General features: G+C 35.0%; 1 protein-coding gene across 1 annotated transcript in view; it reads left to right on the top strand.

Moving 5' to 3' along the window:
* Positions 1 to 473: 473 nt before the first annotated feature.
* LOC149778502 (DBH-like monooxygenase protein 1) overlaps positions 474 to 19,654 on the top strand; it is a 40,123-nt gene continuing 20,942 nt past the window's right edge. Inside the window, exons 1-10 of the mRNA XM_089939381.1 lie at positions 474 to 794; positions 6,262 to 6,411; positions 6,668 to 6,856; positions 7,921 to 8,004; positions 10,062 to 10,235; positions 10,745 to 10,847; positions 11,103 to 11,269; positions 13,382 to 13,567; positions 14,867 to 14,926; positions 18,683 to 18,922. Of these exons, the coding sequence (XP_089795507.1) occupies positions 516 to 794; positions 6,262 to 6,411; positions 6,668 to 6,856; positions 7,921 to 8,004; positions 10,062 to 10,235; positions 10,745 to 10,847; positions 11,103 to 11,269; positions 13,382 to 13,567; positions 14,867 to 14,926; positions 18,683 to 18,922 (1,632 nt within the window). The 5' untranslated portion in view covers positions 474 to 515. The remainder of the gene's footprint in view (positions 795 to 6,261; positions 6,412 to 6,667; positions 6,857 to 7,920; positions 8,005 to 10,061; positions 10,236 to 10,744; positions 10,848 to 11,102; positions 11,270 to 13,381; positions 13,568 to 14,866; positions 14,927 to 18,682; positions 18,923 to 19,654) is intronic.

Below are 19,654 nucleotides of genomic sequence, written 5' to 3'. Positions count from 1 at the left end.
AACTAATTACATAAAGTATTACGGTAAGTTCGCCACTTGAGTAGTTAAAACATACCAGCGTGACTATCACACTGCTCGTTATCATTATCAAGTGTAAGACATTCCTAAATATAGATGTAAATCATCAGCCTAATGTTAGATACTCATTCAAACATGTACATCGTTATCGTATTAGTAAACAAATGACTTCATGTTATCACCCATCTGGATGCCAGGTATTGTATGATTTTTTCGGTAGTGATCAAACATTAAACTTTCAATAGTTGAGATACATTCATAGTTAGAGCACGACATTTTTATCTATTTATGGAGGCAAATGACGGTAACTATCAGTTAATTTAAAGCACACAATTTTATTTCAGCAAATTATTGGATTTAACGGTGTTTTCACAAGAATGTTTATGCATTTTTACCCAACGCTCACGCAGTCAAATGAGCAGTCCCGTGACCTAGTAACGTATTCTTCCATTATATCTTTACAAATCCCCGGCCGTTGCTGGAATTATAACCGAAGAATGGCAGGACAACAGATCATTACGTTAACCATCTTATCTTGCCTTGCAGTGGCTAGGGGATTCGTAGGTGTCATCCCCACCGAGCCCTTTAACTATTCAACTGAAGTGGACACCAGCGGTAACTACCTTCTCTTTTGGAAATTTAACAATACACATATTACGTTTGAAGTCCATGTGAAGACCTATGGGTATGTTGGATTCGGTTTATCCGATAATGGTAACATGTACCCTGCAGACGTTGTTGTCGGATGGGTGAAAGATGGGATCACACATTTTAAGGTAAGTTTAATTTTTTTCATTATGTAACAATTATTTCAGCGCACATCCTAGTGTTAGTTTTTTATCAAGGCAGCGCCGCTGTTCTGCAGGAAAAATACACCAGTGTCTTTCACACCACCTCTTAGCTGCGGTAACGTAGTTTGCAGAATGTTGAAGACGTGAACAAAGAGTCGCGGTTTGATTGGCGTCTAGGCCAGCCCTCATCGACTGCTTTGGTGTGTCCTTTCAAATCATGCTATGCATTCGGCATGATATATACCAATAATATTCTGCAAACGCCATTAAAAACAAACGAAACTGAACATCCCTTTTTCTTCCCTCACTCTGGGTGCTAATGGTTCAAGTTATGTTTATGCACGAGATATGTAAATATTGATATTCCTAAATGGAAGTTACCCAATTTCACAAACTTCCAAATCACTACTTTATTTAAAAGAGAATATAACAAATATTATAACTGCTCAATACTAATTATTCTTCTGTTTCGTTTGATTAGTTTATAAAATTCTTTTGAACAAAACTATAACTTTGTGTCAGTATAATCTATCGTAAACATTGTGCCGCCATAGCAGCATTATACAATTCAGTAAATCTGATTTATATGATTCTGAATTACGTTTCTGTCTTTAAGAAAAATGAAACTAAGGCGGTTACATTAAAGAGAGGATAGTTTACTGTTCTGTGCACAAAGGGCAAAGGGCGCGAGATCGAATCTTACCATAGGATCAACCCCGGTCAGCTACCGCAATGCATTCTTCGTTAAACTATAAACTCGACAAAATCACACATAACCAAATCATACTAAAAGTATAAATTGACTTGTATGAAAGTAGCGGTTTTGCCTTATTCCCACTTGAGTCCCCTCCAATCTTCCTAGCCTCTACCCTCATGACAAAATTAACCCCTATTTGGTGACTGCATGTTAACAATTTTAATTTTGCAAGATCAAACATTTGTTGCCGCAGTAAGACCGCAAATAGCACCTACGACGAAACACGCGCGTTTATATTTCACGGTCAGAGCGGTTCTCATGGTGATTTCATTCGCAAATACTGCTTAAATCTTCGGCGAATATTCGTTCTGGTGGCCCCTTTCATTCAAAAACACACCGATTATGTCATCACATTTTATATCTAACGATTGCCTTTGCCCAAAAAATTGTTACCCGAACAAGAGCATCGTTTTAGTAGAGCAGTCGAGATATTTCTCTTTTCATTTCATTCATCGATGGTGTAAAATATTGGTAGGTGAACTTAACTGGTGTGGAGAAATTTGTGAATGCTAGTTCGCCATTGTAGAAACAATCCCAGAGAGGTTTTGCATCTACTGGTGCTGTTTTCACTTGAGCATTTTCACGTGCACTTGCGATGATTCTAAGCTGGTCTAGAATTGGTAGTGGTACATCAAGGTGATTCCAAATGACAATTTCTATTTGACCCTTAATCCTTAACAAAATAATATGACACTTCATTCGAGAGTTTGTAACACCACTTTGTCGCAGATATTCCTCGGAAAGTGGAGCAAAATTGATATCGACGTTAACATCCGCTGTCAGTTGGTTCAACACCAATAAAAAATTTACTCAAGTACATCACCTTTAAGATGTGACGTTAGGTCTATCAAACCCATTTTCATTAAGAGAAGCTAAAGTAAGTAGGCCATGCTACTTTAGAGATTTCCTCTCATTCATTGAATAATATTCCTTTAATTTGGTACCATGAAGTTACTACTCGTCGAAATCAGTAACGTACGTAAATGTTAATAGACATTTTGTACAATATTAAACCAAATTTAATGTGAAACCGTTAGTATTTGCCTTGTTGGTGAACACTCCCGTGAACGCAACGCGTCAATGAAAAGATAACCGCATATGAGACAATCCAACCATGGACTGGAATAGTCGACTAAAACAACGGTTGGATAAAGTGCTTGGATAAATAATTAACAACTTCAACTGGCGGTGTAAAACCATACGAGTTAAAATACAAAATGATGTTGAGGTGTTACCACTTATATGTCCCACTGAGTGCGAGGGCCTGTTCATGAAACCAGGTTGACAATTCCGGTTTTAAGTATGCGTGGCACCTTCGCTTCAAGTTCATTTCGCATGAAGGCACCAGGAATATATTTGATTGATTTTGTCATCACCAGTAAATTAAAACTGATCAACGATACAACCTTCTACAATAGGGTATTCGAAGACATTTGACCGGGGATATTCGTCCTGGTAATGGAAGGCCTTTTCCTTTCTTTGCGACGCGGGAGGCTATGGGTCAACTGACGGCCATGTAAGTGCCATTACTAATGCAACTACGACCGCCCCTAACGTTGCAGCTTTTGCAACCGCTTGAGCCTCTGCGCTACAAGAAATGCTGGAATGCTGAAAGAAATGGAAAAATTACACCGGTTTTATGTTTATGTTTCACCTCTGACTTGGATAATTTTAATGTTGCTGAGGTGTTATTGTGTTTGGCCTCATTAAACTGATCGAGCTGTGTTTGGGTCAACCACACGGCGACTGTTCCAGTTAAATTTGCCTGTGAAGGTTTCAGTGTGACCCCGCAATTTTTTTTCATTGTTGCATTTTGATTCTTTTTCAACTGATTATCACTGATGCCGACCTTCAGTTCGTGATAGGACATTATTATTAAAATGCATAGTAGTGTTAATTATGACTTTTCCACATGTGGATCGGTCACCCTCATTTAGGCATTAGCACCCTGAAACAATATCATTAAAGTATTAAAGCATTACATCTGTAATTGGCGCCACAAGAATCGTGAAAAAATTCGTGTGGGGTTGAATTGATTTTAAAGAGTGACATTGTATTCAACAAAGTCTTTTAAAACAGCATAACACGGTTGGTCATGGCAGATGGCACAATCACGTACAACCGATCCCATGTTAGCCATCGTAAAACCATATTCAGCAACAGTTTTTCCTGATCCAGAAGAGCCAATTTAGGTTTTGTTTGTGCAGAAAAGTTAATGACCGAAAAATTGTTGAATTTTCTCAAAACAAATCACGTAACGCTCGCGGATGTGATTTACGGTATTCATAATGACATGTTCTGCAACAGAGTCATATTTTTAGGCAGATAGCTTGGCACTTATTAGGTCCCAGTGACATGGAGTTTCCTACATAAACACATGATCACTTTATCTAATGGGCAAAAACACTGCTACAGTTCGTGTGGTCCGTTTTAGGTGGTACACGGATTTCACGTTTAGTGAGCCTCACCGAGTCGATCACGTGACTTTAAGGTAACTAAAATATTAAATCATCCTTTCTCACATAAAATAGCTCGTTATTATTAGCATCGTGAGCCCAAATGAACTTAAAAGACCCGTAAAGACAGAGATTGCATTGACTCGAGTAAGGCCAAAATATGTGCTCTGGAATCTGATAACATTAAATTTCTTAGTGCATTGGTAAATTTCCAATTTCGTGTTTGCTTCGTTGCTTAAACTACTAGCGTCTAAAAATTGCAGTCGGTGCTTGCACTGCTATTGTTCTGCATCCATTCTGAAATCTACCGAAGAGTAATTAGTTCGGATGCCATTTTTAAATTAATGGTGCAAAGCATTCCTTTAATTTGTCTGCTTTTGAACATCATCATCAGTGACCTCATCAAAATCGACATCCCCTTCAGACGTAGTTTGCGAGTTATATTTCTTTTGCGACTATACGTTTTCATGCACAATAATCTGCAGATTACTTTAAGTTTATTTTCCTCAAAAGTCTAGCCAAAGTTGTTTCTTTCCATTTTTAAGGTAACTCCCGGGTACATAAATTTATCAGTTATGTTTCAGAGAATGCATATCTCATTTCTTGTGCTTCCTTGATAAATCTGTGTGATGCAGTCACGCGATACAACGATCTTTGTTTCTCCATTGCAAATTTGATATCCGATTATTTGGCAAGATAATGCAGCTGTTTGAGACCTCCTTATATTCAGTCTGACTACTTCGAGATTCGATCGCCTGGCTATTGCTCGACATATTTAGATAAACCACCGCAATCATTTCCCCGATACAAATATATTCACAACTTAACTATATATTTCTTTTATGCCAGTACAAAATTATTAGCTATGTTATAGATTATACCACACCGTGTAGGCATTGCTGTGGAGAAAATCATTACATAACTTTCTACTTATACAAATGTAGTTACAATCAGTAATACAGTCCTGTCCGTATGTAGTATCGATCAGTGCCGTATTCAATCACAAAGTAAAGTAGCACCGAGTAATACCAAATACATAAGTAGTATCAAATGGCATTTGGCCATTTTTGAAACCCGATTTGTCACTGTCATCAGTGGACTTGGCCACGTGTGTACAAAACTTAAATTGTAAATATGCATCGTTCACATATGGGTTAATTTTGTAGTGGGCAATATAAGCAAGGACGGGTGGCAAGGACCCAAAGTTGACAAAAATGCAAAACTTCTAATTCGTACTGCTAATTGTTACAAAGTAAAAATAAGGCAATCCTCAGTAACTCGCGTCTCCCGAAAATCTCAATACCATACACAGAATATTATTGTCGTAATTCACATATATGGTTTCTGAACAGAAAAAGATTATAATTCGTGCAACTTCTTAAGCAAACACATTTGTCACAAGCTATTCGATAATTGCAAAAGTAAAAATTAATTAAATTCCATACTAAAGTGAAAAGACACTATATGTTGAATCAGGAAGCTGTGTCAATTATAACGAACTTCTTTTGAAAACAATTGATAAACTTTGTTCAATGCACATTTTCAAGTAAGAATTATATAACATTGTTTTCTAATAAGAACGAATGTTTAATACATATATTGATAACCATGACCCGTGTAACATACCACGTTGGTAGAGATTTCGTCACATATCTAATAATAACCACCAAAATATGCCGGCAAAAATAGCTGAACAATTTCCGTTTACATATTTTGCTGAATTAGATTGGGTAATTTTCAGATGCCCATACTCCTAAATTTAAAAGTTGCTAATGGTCGATTTCTCCTGAGATATCTTGGCACATAGAGGTTAAATGTTGAGGCTGATATTGCCAATCTCGTTGACAGTTCAGATGAAATATAAGATACTATAACACTTATGTGAGGATTTACAGGCAATCCCGTACGTATCGCTCGTCACAAAATTTAATGAATGATTAATAGGTTCGGTGGGAGGGGTAACGCAAACAAATCTATTATTGAAGATCCGTAGCTTTAACCTTTAGTGACATTTTTATAACTCTAGTCAATTTATATTTTCCAGATTCTCTTTATCAGTCGCTATGAGGTGTTTAGCCATCAAAGAATAAATTGCTTTATATTCACCACGAGGAAGTAACCAACCTCTCAACAGTTTTTATTTCCCCTGAAATATCAATCGTTAAATACATTTACTGAATAAAATGTGCTAAGATGTATGAATATTTAATATCATCATTAAAGGAAATTTTCTTAACAGGACTATCACACAACTGCGCATGTGTCTCCAGCGGTTGACAATCACCAAGACTGGTTTCTTCTTCATGGAGAGGAGAACGATTTTGGTACTGTGCTAAAATTTGTCCGAAAATTGGACACATGCGACAAAACCGAAGACAAGAAAATTGAGGTATCCTTTGCGAAGATCTTCATTTGTACAATGCAAAATGTTCTGTAGGTTTTCTTTGTATTTATGTACATCCCATAATTATAATGACTGATAAGAAAATCAAAGAATTTTACAATTTATTTTTAAAGTGAAATAGCTATTAAGATCAAGCAATACGATAATTTCAATTTGAAATGAGGTACATAAGGAAACTTTCTGTCAAGTTTAAAAGGCATGACATTTTGTGTGTCTGTTTCATTCATCGCTCAAATTTTAGGATGGTACCGTACGAGTGATTTACTCGTATCACACGAGTGACCCTTTAACTGACGACAGCTTGATGTATCACGGCCCGGAACGGAGAGGAACAAAGAGCTTGTCGCTGCTGAGCGTGTCGTCTGTTACCTCAGTGACATCATCCTCACAGCACCACGATGTCCGACTCTACGACTTTCTGAATGAAAATGTACGTTTATTGTCTATTGGCCTCCTTATACTTGTGAATAACAATTTAGTACATTTATATGTGTTTAAAATCTTAATGTAATATAGACAACACTGGGCTCTGTCTAGATGGCAATTTATTTTCTTAAATATCAATAAATCTTTAAATAATTGATTAATCAATGTGCTATAGCTTTGATACATAATTAGCCAATCACATCTGTTACTCGCAAACCACATACGATATAGTACATGCCTACATAATATTGTCATTTATACTATATCGTGCTGAATCGAATATAGTGAAACAGACAATAATTAAACTAATTAAATGATTATTGTTCTTTGTGTTTGGGGTGAAACAGAGAGTAATTACACTAATTCATTGATTGTTATGTTTGCGTTTGGGGAGAATCGCATCAAGTATGTTTCTGGTATATTTGTGATGTTCGCATCAATAATTACAATTTTAAATTTGCCTTACAATTCTAAATTGTAATAAGTAATTTGTTGTTATTTAGTTTATTTACATGATCCAGTTCATTTAATAGTATTGTTTTCCATACTGTTGTTTTTTACCTGTTATATATGAACATTAAGCACCACCAATGTTTGTCTTCTATGCAAAGATGACACAGCCTGCATACGCAACCTGAACGTGTGATATATTTTAAGACCCATTTAAATTAGTTGAATTGAATGTGGCCTGTATAGCGCATTACATATGGTCAAGAACAAAGAGCACACACATACACATCATCATCATCATCATCATCATCATCACCACCACCATCATCATCTCTACCTAAATAATCAACTAAACCCCGCTTTTCCATTCTTATTTCCATTATGTGTTACCATTAAGTTCAAGATGGAATATTTGCAAGGTAAGTAAACGTTTCCACCGGTTTTGAAATCTGACACATTTTTAAAGAAATCTTTTAATAATTAAACATTTTGTGTAGAATTAACTTTTACAACCAATACACTAAATAATGCAATGATTACAGTTATAGGTGAAAGGTAAATAAATCTTAAACACTTCATGTTTTGTGTCACTAGTTCTATTCTTGCCGTGTCTTTTAGTACATAATTCCATCAGCAACGACCACCTACAGTTGTCGAGTTTACCGAATGCCTGATATCGGTGGAAAGCATCATATGATCAAGGTAAGTTAGCTCAATAGACACATTTAATTTCTAATACAAACGTATTTCTTGAAAAATAAGCTTGTTATGCTTAGTGTTTGATTATAAGTTGCATTAAATTTAAAGAAAGGAGTATTTACATTTTTAACAGAAAAGAAAGGAATAAACTTAAAACCTTGGTGGTTTGGTATTCTAATGATTACATTTTCTTACACGATCTCATAAACCATGTTTGCATTAACATTATTGAGGTTTTTATTAATTGTTGAATTTGTTCTTACCTCTCATGGAATTAAGGTCAAGGTTAAAGTTAAGCGTGGAAGATACTGCATAGCTCTGAATTCATCATGCGTCTTTTGTTTGTCAACAATTGTTATTGTAAATGTCAGCTGCAAAGCTACCAGGCAAATTGTAACCCATGCAGTTTTGTCATGAAGGATATTCATATTTTGCAATCACAATTGACGCCATCCTGTCAACAAATACGGTTATCGTCAAAAATGTAGATAAATCCTCTTTTCAACCATAGAACAAATTCTAAAAGATTTTAAATGAAAGAATGCTAAAGCCGTTCGTATAAACATTCCAATCATACTTCAAACTTAGTTAGTTAAAATTGAAACACACGCTTCGTTCTTCAGCAATTTCTGTTTTTGACATCTCAAATGCCACAAAACCTATTAGAAGCAAATCTTTTGTAAAACATCCTGCTATGAAGTCATCTCAGTTTGATACAAACGATTCCGATACACAATCAAATATAGCTGCTCTTGCTAAAGCCAGTACAATATTCAAGCAATGTTTCTCGAAAACTGCTGAACAGAATTCCATCATTTATGACAGAAATAATCATAGCACGAAGACCTTTCCAAATTATGCAAATAATTCCAATCCAACATCAACAATAGACAATATTACTAAAACAGAAGCTAAAAATATAAACGACTTCTTCTATAAAACTAATGAATTTGACTAATCTTGACATTACACGTTTGGTATAAAGACCATGTAAATACAAATGATAGAAGCCACCATTACTAAAATAACAAACATAAATCATATAAACACTTGTTATTAAACAACAACAATAATATTGGACTATATTCGACAGAAAGCATGTTGGCACAAGGAGCTTTAAAGATTGTACAATGATGATTCGCATTCAGATATTGCTGACGTCACAAAAGCTAGAAAAATCTTGGGTATTAAGCCGGATATCAGCCATGATTGGGATTGCAGGTCCCCACTGGCATTTTAAGTTAAAAGAACAGATTTCGTATATTGTTCGTTTTGAAACCAAGGGGCATAAATCTTACGGGAAATATATACATGTAATATATAATGGCAGTGCAGGGACATACGATAATAAAGGCTTGCACTTAACTTGCTGCGAAAAACTTTTTATCAAAGACAAATTCGTTTGAGTGATCTGAATCAATAACTATTGAAATTCTCTCTAAATACATGTAATGTTTTCTTCAGCCGAGCAACAGATTGTAAAATGATATTCACTCTTTCAGTTAACACTATCTTCAACAGTATATTTTCATCCTAATCTATTAACAAAGAAATAATTGGTGATTACAATGTAACCTCATTTCAAGCGTGTGACGCAAGAGGAGCCGCAGGACATCCAATATGTCAGTCTTAAATGCTCACCACCAGGCGCCAATTTGTGTTATTGTTATTACTATTATTATAATTATACTTATTGTTGCTGTTGTTGAAATTAGTTATACTTGACATATACACGATTGAACAGATGTTAGACTTAGCATATGGCTTTCCTGAAGAGATTGTAATCACTAAGTAAAACCTGAGTCAAATGTCCATCAGTTTGTAGGCCAGGAGACCATAGTCGCGAAATATGAGAGTGGAGAGACTATGCATTTCTTATATTTTCATTTTCTTAGTTTTACAAGTTCACGCGATAATATCATGGTCAGCAAAATAGACCTTTATTTCCGTTTTGTGTCCACGCAAGAAAATATCCATACTTTTAACCATCATTTGCAACTATGCAATATTTTGATTTAACTTTACTTCCCTGAATAATTTTTGTCTTAATTTGAAAATAGGTGGAACCCATAATCACACCAGGCAACGAGAAGCAAGTGCACCATATTCTGGTGTATCGATGCAGAGGAATAGACCCCAAGTTCGACAAGGTCCATTACATGTGCTATGATGAAATCCCAGAAGGATTGAATCCATGCTACGACGTTATTATTGCCTGGGCAATTGGAGGAACCGTAAATGTCTTCCTTTTCTCAACAAAGAATCAAAACACACTATCACAATTGTTGCCATCACTACCACCAATTTGACTGCTAATATTTGATGATATTTGCTGGTAAAGAATGTTTTGTACGAAAGACAAACCTTTCATGACCTTCCATGATGCTCTTAATAACTTTGAAATAGAAAAGAGTAATTCTGTATCTTTGTATTATTGTTAGATTATGCATTCGACTATATTTATTTTTCTATACAAAAGAGAGATCCTGTGGATTTCCTCTTTTACTTATAATAATGCTGTGAAGGTCATGCGAGTGTCTCAATCATTGTTTTTTTTAAAATTTATTTATTTATTTATTTAAATACTTATTAATTTAGAAAACATGTATTTGCGTGTATCTCTCTAAAGACACACCTGTAAGTCGGTATCTCTGTCAGTTTTATATATTATTCGTTTGACCCGATTTGTTATGTTTCTTGTGCTAGTTAGAGATCTAGGAATTTTTGTTCTCTTTATTGCCAGACCTTCTACTACCCAGAACACGTAGGGTTTTCCGTTGGAGCTCCAGACGATCCCGACTTCTATATCATGCAGACACACTATGACAATCCAGCTGAAAAATCAGGTGACATGGTTTCTCTTAGCTTAGCGAAAATTATTAAAATTGTTTGGTTGCAGACAATGTTTGGCTTTGAACGTTTATATAATGTATCTGAATAAGAACAATATAATAAAACAATAAATAAATAAAAAATAAATAAATAGATAAATAAATAAATTCAGAGTATTATTGATTCATGATATAAGTAAAATAATGCATATCTGTTCATAGTTTATGTTATCTTTCTTCAGTAATGCTGATATTTGTTGTTTTCATTAGGTATGATTGACAACTCCGGAATAAGGATAACTCTGACCAAAAATTATCGTCGCTACGAGGCTGACATGATGCAATTCGGTCACGTAGTGGGCTGGCGGCATATCATTCCGCCATTTGAGAAGGCCTACCTTAGCCAATCGCATTGCGCGTCTCAGTGCATAGACCACGTGAGTCCAAATTGAGTACATTCAATTAATTGAATAACAAGATTACAAAACTGATATGCCTGTCTGTCTGTCTGTCTGTATCTCTGTCTGTCTGTATGTATGTATGTATGTATGTATGTATCTATGTATGCATGTTATTCTTATGAAGAAATTAGAAATTATTTATCTAAACGTGGATATCTATGAAATTCTTCAGTTCTATGATCACTATATTCATAAGTGATTGATTGAAATGCACACAAATCTGTCAAAATGTATTTGTATGACAGTAGGGTCTATTGAGTAGCTCCCTACAGTTCCTGCACTTAGACTTACACGAAATGACTTTGAGCTCGCCGCTGTAAAGTCTAAAAAATTGCTCAGTATCTTCGTTGAAATCAGTCTTGTTTCGCACACCCAACCTAATCAAAGTTATCGTTTACTGACAAAATGAACTGCTCTTTTAAAATTTATTTCAAGTATTATGTTTCTGAAACAATTCTTGAACTATATTACAACAACAATATTTTACAAATTTTAGATCATGGATGAAAACTTTAGGAATAACTATCGTAAAACGGAAACTAATAAGATTACTAAGTTTCCGAAATCCGAACTGCTAGAATAATTCTCAACGCTTATATTTTCAAATCACCTGAAACATTTTCATTATTAAATTTTTTACAATGTTGTGAATGTGATACGTGGCAAAGGGTGATTGATGTACAAAATGGTCAAAATGACCTTGAAACTGAATATGTATCTTATTTCACCAGACCGTAAAGATATGACAGTGACACTCGTTTTTTTTCCAAACAGCATCCTTTACACCATGATTTCTTATTTCAATAAATATCTCGATGTATGTTTCAAATCTATTTCGAATACAAGTCATACTGGAATTAGAAATTCAACTTTTTGCTGTAAATGAAAGTCCTTGCCTAATGATTACATTTTTGGTCTCTCCGTTAATGACACCGATACTTATAATCCAAGTTTATGTTGTAAACATGCTTTCCTCTTCGTGTATTGTTTTTCAAATTAATTATATCATTCACCCGTTATTGAACATGTAATTTTTGTCAGCGTTGTCGGTAGGATTACTAGTTTGTTCATTAGTTTCTCTCTCTCTTTCTATATATATATATATATATATATATATATATATATATATATATATATATATATATATATATATATATATATACAAGCATGCAACTTATACACATATGTCTGGGGACCATATATGAATTAGCTTTATTATTACTATTATTATTATTATTATTATTATTATCTACCATCTACTGAACAGGTGTACAATTCTACAGTATCTTTTGCTTAGTGTTACGTGTTTAAAGTTTTCCTAAACTAGAATCTAGGAGCCCATAATGACCGAAAACAGTTTATAACCTTACTTTGGAATATACACGCATATCAGCACTGTAAAGGTTACTTTTGCTCAATATCTATTTATTCATTTTATGTTGCTTCTGTTGGTTGTTAGAGTGGAATTTTCGTGTACTTTTCGAAAATTAGAATTGTTTTTCAGCGTTACAGCAACTTCAGTGATAAAGAATCCCGGTCATTTGAGGGAAAAGTTTTATTAATTTCTAACACTGACAATATGCAGAGATGTTTTCTACACTATACGGATTCTCCTTCCTAGTTACGAATATAAGGACAAATAATGCAGAATTTCTGAAATCAAAACTTACACGGATATATTGCGGCTGTTGTTGAACTTCTGCATCTTCTGGATGATTCATTTTTTTCGGATAATAAATCTGCTACTTGAGATTATTTCAAATTATTTGGATGCTTAAATGAGGAAAAGTATTGTGAAAAAAATGTATTGACACCTCTTTTTTTCACTGCTCTAGTTTATTTAGCTGCGAGAAAAGATTCCTAAATACTGAAAACGGATAGTTTCTTCTAAATCTGTGTGAAGATATTGATTCCTCAGGTATGAAGGATACTTATCTTTAATGTGGAAATGTTAAGAATAAGTGCGTTTAAGTGCAAATCCCCGCAATCTTCTAACTCAACCCGAGTTTTGAATTAAGCTAGAACAACCTCCTATACAAATTAAACCAGCACAGCTATGCATACAACGATGATATATTGTTTTTTCAGACTCTTGGAAGCATGACGGAAATCAAGGTATTCGGAATTTTTCAGCACGCACATCTCCTCGGCAGAGCTATCAAAACAAGGCACTTCCGAAATGGCAGCGAGCTATCTCCCTTGGCAACAGATCCTAACTACGATTTTGATTTCCAAGAGACACGTCTTCTTAGGGATGAAATTGCAATTAGGCGTGTACGTGCTGTATTTTTTTTTATCTTGATCGATATTTTTTTTGATGGTAATAGTTGACTTGTTGATTACTTTGTTTATTACGAGAAGTAGATAATATTGTCATTGAAACTGTACATATGGTTTCTGCAATTCATTGTGCCAATTACTTCAGATGATTAGTTACTTGGGTTTTGGTTGGTAACTGAAGAATCACGGAGATGAGATTAACATTTTTTCCTTTATTACAAACAATCTATAGGTTCCTTAACCCGGGAGAGAGATTTTGATAACACCATATATTCTTCAGTACAATTATGTCTGCAGTGCATTGCTTTACCTATTTGCAACGTTTGTTAGGCCCTCTAGTCTTCATTGTTGCTATTTCTATGTAATGATTGGAACGATTTTGTAACTACATAATTTTAGTGCATAAGAGACACACCTCCACACATGTGAACCAATGTGCATCCCTTGAAGCTATATAACGAAAAACACAAAGACTTCGTGGCCTAGACATCATAATTAGGCAGTACTTTTTCATTATTATAATTGACATTTTTATAAGTTGATCACGTAGTTTACCTATTCAACCCCTCTCTCTCAATGGCGTAGTAACAACCCAAAGGTTTTGCTGGTGGTGGGGCTGGGGCCGATATTCTTGCTACTCATATGCCTTTTCTCTATACACACACATAAACACGTTCATACACACATGTATATATTTATGCATAAGTTTTGTTCATAAGATGCAGGGCTCCGTAGATGTGCACTGGTGTGTATTCGTTAGAGCTTTGTTAATCCTAAGATAATCTAAATACATCAAGATTACGTGCCCTGGTAATCACATTCATTCAGTAATTTTTCAATCACGTAGCTGTAATTTTTTCTGCTGACCACATACTTTACCTATTTAATTCTCTCTATGGGGCGACAATGTCACAAAAGCTTGGCTGTGGGTTGAGGTGTGGCTGAATTGTTACTACGCAAATTTTCTCTCTATATGCACACGTATATACAACATATACACATAAATACTACATATGCATATAGATACTACATACACACATCTATGTATTAATGAGTGTGTGTCAAATTGATGCTCATTATTCTTTCCTAGATCATCCTTTAGTTTCTATACCCTCTCTCTTAATCTCTAAAAGTCTTATCATAATGAAAGGAAAGGAATATGTGATGATGATAGTTAAAAATAAAACCCGAATCAAAATTTGATAAGTAGTTATTAACCACGTTAGTGAATTGTTCAATATTCGAATTCATTGTAATAATGTTTACTTAAAAACATTGTCTTGACTTTTTCAGGGGGACAGTTTTATTGTTGAATGTACTTACGACTCTAGTGGGAGAAGTGCAGCAACCCTGGTAAATATAAATATAATAGTTTAATTAAGTTGGATAGAATATATATATATATATATATATATATATATATATATATATATATATATATATATATATATATATTTGCGTGTGTGTTTTCATGTGTACAGCTGCATGTAAGATGCAAGGGACATTTCAAAAGATGATAAAACAATACAAGGGACAGTGTATGCCAGGATCTTCTTATTCTTGTATGTGCGAAATTCAAATCAAGAATAATGTAATTTGTTACATTTTCATTTAATCTTAGATGGTTGATCTGGCGTTCGATACAGATGTATAATGTGTGATCCGGACTCGCACACCTAACATTTTGAAATCGCACAACCGCCTAGGATCTGATTTTACAACTTGGTATTCCACAGTAGTCCCTTTATAAATATCCGGAATTATTGTACATTTGAAACTAGTAAGAAGTATCAACACACTTTTGTAGTTGTAAGAAATGCAGTGATATTGGGTGAAAATGTCTGCTTTAGGGGATAATGGGGGAGTACGGTAAGTTGCGACAATATATTTATGGGTATTTTACCATATTTACCGCAAAAACATTAGATTTGGTTGAGGTTGACATCAATGTCTTGGACATAATGTTTGACAATGTGTTTTCCGATGACACTGGTGTGCAAAGTGACAATAAACATGACAGAGTGTGTGACTAAGTGCATTGTCACTACAATCTTGTACTGAAAGTTTAAAAAATCCAGATACAATAACGACTTAGACAGCCATACTTAGATTGAAAGCATGGCTCGGAAATCGCCTACTTAATTCCACTTTTAAACTGATGCTTAGCTGGTTATTTTAATGAAATAGGATGGTTTACATTATTACTAGATACCAACAGTACAACACAACTAAAGATAGATAATTAATGGAGAATAACTATCGATTCAGCATTTTATCTTCAGATGATTTTGCTTTTGCCACAAATGCTGAATAAAAGTCGCAACGACTTTAAACAATAATTTTTAAGAAAATGAACAATAAAAGCTTCTGAACTGTGCAACATGTGTGTGCGTGCGCGTATATATATATATATGTGTGTGTGGGGGGGGGATCTGGATTTGTTAACGTAGCTTTAACACTTTTTCAATCATGTCGTTACGATGTCTGCAGCGTGACAGTTTATAGTGATGTCTAGCACTGGGGAATCATGCCATAGACATGTAACATTATGTCCTACCCTGTCACATTATCCTGACACAAGACCGACCAATCCTAACACTAACCTCTTAATGCTGAGAGCCGAGCGAGGCAGCTGCTAGTGCCAGTTTTAGAAGTCTTTGGTAAGACTCGGCCGGCGTTCGAACCTCATCCGATGGTGGTTCTAACCACTAGATCAACGGAGCGGTCAAGACACAAGGAAGTGATATTCCTCAGTGTACATCATCCAAGTACCAAAATTACCCCAAAAACATTTCTTCTTCTGAATGTTTTTTTAGAAGCACGTTTAAGTGGAGGAACTTTCAATGTGTTATTAATATTACAGAGGAATCAAATTCGTTTAGTGAATATGATGGTAAAACCGATGAACATTTGCAATAGAAAGATGGAGATATCACTGAGAGCAGCAGATGTTTTGAGAATGTCGCAAATGTAGAAGAACTATAGGTTGTTAAAATGTTGTTAAGACATTTTCATAACTGGAGTACAAGCAGGGAATTGTATGTTCCATTACATTTTAAATTCGTGGAAAATAAAGCGAAGAGTACAGAATAATATTAGGAAAAAATTCTGTCTAAAAATATGCAAATAATTATTGCATATGTAGTCCGCATATTAGAAAGAGACCGAATCTTCGTTTTATTAAAATATATGCTTAAATTATAATATTTAAATTCAATGTGTAATTTTGTAATTTAAAAATGAAAATAGATACTTTTAGAGAACTGTAAATTAACGAGGTTTCTGTATAAACTGAGCAGGTTTAATTACAGTAATTTTGTACAATTTGCCCTGAACCTTTGCTCTGATGTATAGTTTGTATTTAATAATTAGGGTGCAAAATAAAGGGTCACTTAATGGTCAATAACATGTTCCATTGGGAAGTAAGTCAAATTCACTTGCCTGTGATTACAGTTTAAATCCATTCATATGTATCTTATCAAAATTTGCAAAATTTGCAAAATTCCAAACATGAAACGCTAAACAGTACAAACAAAATTATATTAACAGCGCAGACAGACCTATGACGCAACTGCACAGTATACATTTAAGCCATGTCCCCCTTAGATACGTTTCAAGGTGGTTTTCCAATGGGTGCAACGATATCTTTCAGAAAATGCCACATGCCTAATTCATCTTTTAGGTATACATTAAAATATTGTACATAATGTGTGAAACAAAAAGGGATAAATAGAAAACCACATACGTATTTTGCTCAGAAAGAACTCGTTTGATCTGGCGTAGGAAAATACGTATCGGCTTGACGGCCTGGGCACATTCATGCTCCGTCTCAAACATATTCTTTCCCCCTACTCGAAACACAGCACATATAGGTTTCCCTTTGTGAGAAAATAGGATATTTAAGTTATATGATATACGAGGCGTTTTGGAAGTCTTGTGAATGTATTCATCATAACGAAATTTAGGATTTTGTGGGGTATGTTTGCTATGTAAAAATACAGCATCAGCCGATACAGCAATAACACTCATAGGCAAGAAAATGTAATACTCTCTTAATATATATATTAATGTTCCCTTTTCTCTTTACACGTTTGGTTTAGAAATTTTAATATTCTTCCCATGTATATTTAGTTTGGTATTATTAACATACAATTTATCTCTTTCTTAAATAAAGGATAATCGCAGTCTCCTATTTCATATATAGATATGGTAACCTATAGAATATACCACGTTGTCTTTAGTCTTATTTAAGGTGGTTTTCCTTGTTTATGTCTAGAATGGATTCTCCTTTTTCATATGCAGATTCAACGTGTAGTGATTATTAAATAATTATTCTCCTTTCCTTTGTTTGAATTGATTATCAAACAGCTTCCTTTGTTATCCACCTTTCAACGATAAAGTCCAAATGTTTTAGTTTCTGACAATCGGGTATAGACATTTGTATCGAATATGACCGTTTATTCCATAGGACAAGTCCAAATAAATGAAACTAGTTTATGACATCGATCTTACACAACCCAGTTATAGAGAAGTTTGCATTAGTTAAAGAATATAAGTTGTTTTCTAACAGCAACACAAGTCCAGCATTCTTTTCATTAACTTCAAAAGCTTCCTGAACTAGCCAACGGTTGCCACGTGAAGACTGCAGACCATCAGCGTTGGCATTTAGTCTGAACAGTGAAATCAGTGAACTTCATCGTTGTGCAAAACTAGTGACTAGCAAAATCAATGTCGACCAATTCTCTAAAGCAAAAGGATATTCAAATTATTGACACCGATATCAAGTAAATCAAACGTTAACACATATGTGTATCCAGGAAAAAGATTGCACATCAGCTCAAAGTATTTGGCATCACGTATTAGTAGTTTTCATCCTCAGTGAAAAGCAGCGCCAATACTTAATTACAATAAATATCTTTCGTTTAAATGCATATAATAAAAACATAACCAGTCACGTAGTTTGATTTTGAGAGCTGTAATATTTCTTGAGATTGTGCGATATTCGGGTTTTAGCGCATCGTGATATCCACTAATATCACATGCACACCCGAGATGATAAAAGGTCTTCTGACCTGTGCCACGGGAATATTGCATTATCATTCTTTATAGGGGGGACTATCGACCCGAGATGAAATGTGCCTGAGCTTTCTACTCTACTACCCCAAAGTTGCACTCAAGCAATGCGTTAGTAGCCCAACCTACGACAGCATATCAAACGATCAGAGCCGTCTCTGGCCCCTGTTATCAGCCTACAACTGGACCACTCAACACAACCGAGACCAATTTAAACAGAAGCTCAAGGAGTCCAACATATTCCACTTTTGTCAAGGGGACACTATGGTACCAAAGGTACATTTTTAAAATTTATGTTGTGTCTGCTTGCATGTATGAACAGTTGAGTTATGTATGTATGTATGTATGTATGTATGTATGTATGTATGTATGTGTGTGTGTGTGTGTGTGTGTGTGTGTGTGTGTGTGTGTGTGTGTGTGTGTGTGTGTGTTTGTGGGTGTATGTATGTATAAGTATGTAAATTACGACAGACTTGCTCCACGTCAGTAGTGAAGGGGGGCACCCTACGGACAATGGGAATTAGCATTAAAAACATCCCTGGGGCACTCTACGGACAATGGAAATTTAACATGGAGAAAAATCGTGGGGCACTCTACGGACAAGGGGAATTTAACATGGGAATAAATCGTGGGTCACTCTACGGACAAGGGGAATTTAACATGGGAATAAATCGTGGGTCACTCTACGGACAAGGGGAATTTAACATGGGATTTTTTTTTTTTAAATTTAAAAAAATTTTTAAAAAAGGGTAGGCAATTCAAAGACTATCTCTTTTCGAGAAATATGGCTGGCCCTGAAAAGGGCCTTTGGTTTATGTTAATATGCCCTTAACATAAAGGGCATTTGCGACATCTTCTTTTCCTCAAACTTCGTCTTACAGCAGGGCCATACATCAGAGTCCTCTTGAGGCAACCTTGTCTCTCTATATAGACTCTTCTTATCCACAGGCTGCTGTTGGTCCTGTGGACAACGGTCCACTTGGATCGGACATACATGAGCATGTCCGT

This window comes from Sinohyriopsis cumingii, chromosome 17, assembly GCF_028554795.1.
Source record: "Sinohyriopsis cumingii isolate HCF-2022 chromosome 17, ASM2855479v2, whole genome shotgun sequence".
Lineage (NCBI taxonomy): Eukaryota > Metazoa > Mollusca > Bivalvia > Unionida > Unionidae > Sinohyriopsis > Sinohyriopsis cumingii.
The sequence above is the reverse complement of the archived record's forward strand: the minus strand, read 5'-3'. Positions and strand labels throughout refer to the sequence as shown.